The sequence below is a fragment of the Orycteropus afer genome, unplaced genomic scaffold (genome assembly GCF_000298275.1).
Source record: "Orycteropus afer afer isolate SDZICR_OR568_19922 unplaced genomic scaffold, OryAfe1.0 scaffold00755, whole genome shotgun sequence".
In the NCBI taxonomy this organism is placed as follows: Eukaryota; Metazoa; Chordata; class Mammalia; order Tubulidentata; family Orycteropodidae; genus Orycteropus; species Orycteropus afer.
The window spans coordinates 259251-265206 of record NW_006922342.1 but is presented as its reverse complement, the minus strand read 5'-3'; the positions used below and the strand labels follow the sequence as shown (position 1 = coordinate 265206).

Genomic DNA, 5956 nt, shown 5'->3' with positions numbered 1-5956 from the left:
CATCTTCCTTCCGAGGAGTGGCTGGTGGGTTTGAACTGCCAGCCTTCTGGTTAGCAGTCAAGTGCCTTAGGCACTATGCTACCAGAGCTCCTTTTATTAGCATAGTATTTTTTAAAAATTCTAATTCACAGAGTTGCATAAATGATATATTTTTAAGCATTTCATATTTTAAGGAAGTAAGTATCTTATAATTTAATTGGAAATTTTTCAGTTCAACTAATTCATAAAGTTTGTGGGGAGTTAGAATATTTTTTGTTTCAAAGCTGACTTACTAAGATTACTTGCTGGAATTCTTTGACATAAACATAAAATCATGTAAAAAGCACTCATAACTATTTACAGACAGGTATCATCTTATAAATGATCCCTGGTTGTGCAGTGGTTAAAGTGCTTGGCTGCCAACTAAGAGGTCAACAGTTTGAACCCACTGGTTCCTCTGTGGGAGAAGGATGCGGCATTCTGCTTCCGTAAAGATTACACCTTTGGAAAGCCTATGGAGCAGTTGTACTCTGTCCCATAGGATTGCTATGAGTCAAAATTGACTCAACAGCAATGAATTTGGTTTGGTTATCATCTAATATGTAGTGTTATTTCCTGGAATGGCACAACTAGCAAGTACCCTGTAACAGGAACAGGTTACCCTGTAACCTACTATATTTGTTTATACAACTTAATAATATGAGTGTATATATATAAGCCTGAAAACCAAGGAGGACCATTGCAAGCTTAAAATATTATTACTCCAATGGCCTATTTACCTAAGATTCAATTATAGTGTGATGAAAGCTTTACTTGGAAGTCAGCACAGAAATATACTACCTTGGTGATATGTTGAGGTGTTAGTGTATACCAGTTTGTTTTATAACATGTTTAAATATATGCATGTTACTTTTATTGTGGTTTTAATAGTTATAAATGTATTTAAACAAATGAAATTTGAATCCACCATTTGCCTCTGAAACACTGTTGAAAATGAAAACACTTCTCTATTCTTTGACTAATTTGTGATGTTTTTGTATAGACTGTAAGAGTACACTATGGAATGGGTCTGCTTTTGCAGCTCTACATAGAGGCAGACCTCCAGAACTACCTGTAAATTATGTGAAACCTCCAAATATGGGTGAGTAGTATTTTTGTGAGTTGAAAGTATTTTTACTTACAGCAAATAGAACCATGGTTTTATAAAAGTTGGATTTTTAAAAATTTCTTTCCTTTTTCAAAATTAGTCTTTCTTAGGAGAAGCATTTCCTTTTTATATAATACAGGTGTTTTCAACCATATGGATTTCTGTTTACCTGTTTGTGTGCTGAGCTTCCCAGAGATTTAATGGGAAACTACATAAAGGTATACAGAAGTACATTCTGCTTATGTCTGTTCCTAAACTTACAATGATGTTGTTTATACATTTTATATGTCTTTAAAACAAAAGGTTCCTTCGCAGTTCTAGTTTACTAAAACTCACATGTCACATTAATATTTTTCTTGGGGCATCTCTGGTAGAACATTATTTAGAAATACTAGTAGTGGTTCCCAAGGAGATTAAGTTATAAAACCATTTTATATTAAAGCTCTCACAAAGTATGTGCAAAACTAAGCTGCTAGATGAATAACTGCCATTCTGCTTTCCTGTTTACTCACTCTGAAAAAATTCCATAATTTTGTATAGGGCCTAGATAATATGCCTTAAGTTTTGAAAGTGATAAATTTCAAATGGATAACCTTTTTTTCCTTTTCCTAAGAATATTCATTTACACAATAAGCTTACAGAATTTATTTATCTCCAGAGATTAAGTAGATTGAGTCTAGAAATAATTTAAAAGATATTTAGAGCAAATTATTGATTAAAAATTCACAAAGGTTATTAAGAGAAATTGGATACTTTGAAATATATAGTTGACAATACTCTTCCATAGTCTGGATGTTACTAGAAAAAGTAGTCTACTAGATTGGGTCTAATTGGATCTCTTTTCTTTATTTTTGAGTTTTGAGAGTTATTCATACATTCTGGATACAAGTACTTTATCAAATGTGTGTTTTGCAAATAGTTTCTCCTAGTCTGCAGGTTGTCTTTTCATTTCTTTAACAGTGTCTTTCAGAGAGTGGAAGTCTTTAATTTTCTTATTATGTGCAATTTATAAGTTTTGTCTTAAAGTTTATGCTTTTTTTTGTTCTATGTAAGAAATCTTTGCCTAATTCAAAGTCAGAAAGATTTTCTCCTGTATTTTCTTCAACATGTTCTATAGTTTTATGTTTTATATTTAGATCTTTGATCCATTTTGAGTTTTTATTTTTATAAGGATTAGGTTTAGTTTGCATTTGGATGTTTAATTGTTCCAGTTCCATTTGTTGAAAAGGTTAGCCTTTCCCCACTGAATTCTCTTGTCATATTTGCCAAAAATCTATTGCCCATATGTGTCAGTCTGTTTCTAGATTCTCAGCTACTTGAATCCTCCCACTTGGCTCTCATTTTTTCAAAATTGTGGCTTTTCTAGGTCCTTAACATTTTCATATAACTTGTAGAATCAGCTTCTCAATTTCTACAAAAGAAAACCTACTGGGTTTTTGCTTCTGGTTGCATTGAATCTGTAGATTAATTTGGGGAGAATTGCCATCTTAATAACATTGAGCCTTCCAATCCATGATTATAGTATCTCTCCACTTATTTAGGTCTTTATTTTCTCAACGCAGTGTTTTCTAATTTCCAGCTTACAATTCTTGACCACATATTAAGAAATTTTTCCTTAAGGATTTCATGGAATTTTAGGTTGTTTTTTTTTTTTCAAACTTCAGTTTCTTATTGTTCTTTCTTACTAAATAGAAACACAATTTTTTTTTTTAATTTTGACTTTTCTAAATTCACTTACTAGATCTATTCCCTTTGTTTCTGAGATTCTTTGAGATTTTCTAGATAATTATGTAAATAATCATAATGTCTGCAAATAAAGACAGATTTACTTTTTCCTCCCCAAATCTTATTAGCTTTATATGTCTTTTTCTTACGTTACTGAACTGGCTGGTACCTCTAGTGCAGTTGTGAATAAAAGTGGTTATACAGGAAATTCTTGCCTTTTTACTGCTCTTAGGGAGGGACACAGGCAGTCTTTCACCATTAAATATGACCATAAGATGCCCTTTATCAGTTTAAGGATATTCTCTTTTATTTTTACTTTGCATAGCATTTTTATCATAAATGGATGTGTCCCTGCAATCTTTTAATTTGTCCAGTATGTTTAGAATTACACCAGTAATTAATCGGGCTCATTTAACTGGTATTTTATGTAATACAGTGTTACCAATAGAAATTTCTGTAATGAGTTCTATTGTGTGATTTCTGGAACAGTAGCTACTAGCCACATGTGTCTATAGCAACTGAGTAACTAAATTTTAAATAATTTGGAATTCAGCAACCACATTGGATAGTGGCTATTGTATTGGACAGCACACATCTGGAACAATACATTGGTAAGCTGCCTTTATGTGCATAATTTGGTAGCGTATTGACTAATGACTCATTTTACAAATTTAACTTTGAATGCTGCCTATTTTAATATTTAGAAACTACCTTCAGCTTTTCCTATTTTGACTTTAGTAACTCACTTTAAAGATCATAGTGTGCACAATATTTTTCCCTTTGTGCAGTTAATCAACATTATTTAGTAATCGAATGAAATGGAGGTGAGGAGCATAGAGATGCTATTTGGGAGTTTATTCCCAGATTCCATTCTCCAGACTACTGTAATACTTTAAATATACAGGTGTTTAAGTTTACTAAGGGTGAATTTGTAAATTCCTCTAGGGCAACAGCAACAATGCCTGTGATATTTACATTATTATAGCGCTAAGCTCCAGTAATGCCATTTCATTAGCTGTCTAACTAATCAAATTGTTGCATGTGCCAAATTTAATTTAGAGAAGAAAATAGAACTATATACCTAATAATATGCCTAATAGCACTCAATGAAATCTTGGGCATGTGTAGTTAATATTTGTAGTTTTGTTTGAGATCTTACATTATTATTACTACAGGTTATTATGTTGTGATCCTTTTAAAAATTAGTATTTGTTTTGAAAAGTTTATGGTGGTTACACTAGAATTTGAAATTGAAAAACTTCTCTGCTTAGTTTGTCAATTCACAGGTAATTTTCAAAGTGTTTTTCATGTCTATTTGAAATGTATTTTTGCAAGAACTAGTGTGGTATTATCCATCATGGTAAAGGTTTCATACATTTTCGTAATGATGGTATTCTAAACAATTTTCATAAAACTTTCCTTAGAAAAGTTAGCAGGATGGCTTGTTCTAATATGAGACTAACATACTCAAGGAACAAATGTGCATGCTTACTCTTCTGAATTGAGTCAAGGACATAATGCAGTAAGACTCTGTTTTTAAACTTTTTCTCCTTTTATCTTCAGTACAAATGGCATATAGCAGTGTCCTATAATTTGCATAGTAGATGTGTAATTTACACTGTGTGTCACTCAGAAGGCTTGCATTGTTTAAGCAGTAAATTGTTATTTACATATTACCATAAACATCAATTTAGTGTTGATTGGCTCTTGACGTATTAGGGGTGGAAAACCACTGTCTCTTGTTAATAACTAATTGTAAATTAACATCAGTTGCCCTCAAGAGGATTCCTACTCGTGGCAACTCCATGTATTGCAGAGTAGAACTGCACTCTATAGGGTTTTCAAGGCTGTGACCTTCTGGAAGCAAATTGCCAGGCCTGTCTCCTGAAGTGCCGTGTGTGGTTTCAAATTGCCAACCTTTTGGTTAGTAGTCAAGAGCTTAACTCTTGGAAACACTGAGGAACTCCTAAATTTTTTGTTGTGTGTATGATTTTTATTTGTACAGTTGTTTACAAAGTAAACAAAGTAAAGACTGCATCAGGGAAAGTCTAGAAAAACACCACCTTAAAACAATGGTACTTGTGAATTCATAATGTTACGGTGAGGAAAGAGCCATGTTGTAAGTCCTAACCAGAACTCAACTCACACATCAAAGGAGAGAAAACAGGGTGGTTCATTCTACTTCTTGATTTACAGTATAAATTAGACCAAGTACAAGAAAGAGCTTGTGCTGGGACAGAACCCTTGTGAGTACAAAAGCTGAATTCAGATTTTTTAAATCTTGAGAAAAAGGTGAACTCTATATAGAAAAAACTTGGCACACTGTCTTACTTCATTATAATTTACGTATTTCCACAAAATGCTTATATAACTTCTGAACATACAAAGCAGGCTTCCAATGTCCAGTTAAACATGCTCTTGAAGGGAAAATCCAGCCCACTTTGTCAGATCTGGGCACATCTGCCGAAGTTCAGGTGAAGTTCTCTCCTGTCCTGAAGAAACCATGAAAGTTGGCAATCTCAAAACAATAAAAACACTGGTATGCATTCAGACCTTGAATAAATAACTTTTAAACAATTTGTACAAAAAATAGTTTTGCATAATGTAAGCTGTAAAAAAACAAAATATATTGAGACAGTGGCAGAGATTAGCTTTGTGGTTCACTTTATGAGGATGCCAGGAGCCTTGTTGGAGTTGTTGGGAATGAGGTGTCCAAAAATAAAAAAAAAAAAAACACTGCCACCAAAGACTCCTAAGCCTATGGTGAAATAAGAGTTCTCCAGAACCCATCCTACACATATGGGAATGTCTTCTTGCTCAAGACCACCATGGAAACGGGCCAGAAAGCAGTGAAGTCATGGTTCAGAAGGACCAAAGGAAAGGGTCCAACTCACTCATTCCAGAAATATGCCTACTGGGATAGCTTTTTCCTTAGCATGACTTGCAAAATGGAATTATTCTGTGGTCTGTTGTTTCAAGTTCCAAATTGAAAGTAAAATCCCTCTCTCTCTCTCTCTTTTTTTTTTTTTTGTGTGTGTGTGTGTGTGAAGTCTTTCCCTTTCATGGTCTCCTCCCTACCCTATGCTGTCCACCCAGTATTTACAT

The 5956-nt window shown here is 33.4% G+C and overlaps 1 protein-coding gene across 1 annotated transcript in view; it reads left to right on the top strand.

The window, feature by feature from the left end:
* The window catches only part of BRWD3 (bromodomain and WD repeat domain containing 3), a 195635-nt gene that overhangs the window by 28765 nt on the left and 160914 nt on the right, over window positions 1-5956 (top strand). Inside the window, exon 6 of the mRNA XM_007957508.1 lies at window positions 1022-1120. Coding sequence (XP_007955699.1) covers window positions 1022-1120 — 99 coding nt within the window. The remainder of the gene's footprint in view (window positions 1-1021; window positions 1121-5956) is intronic.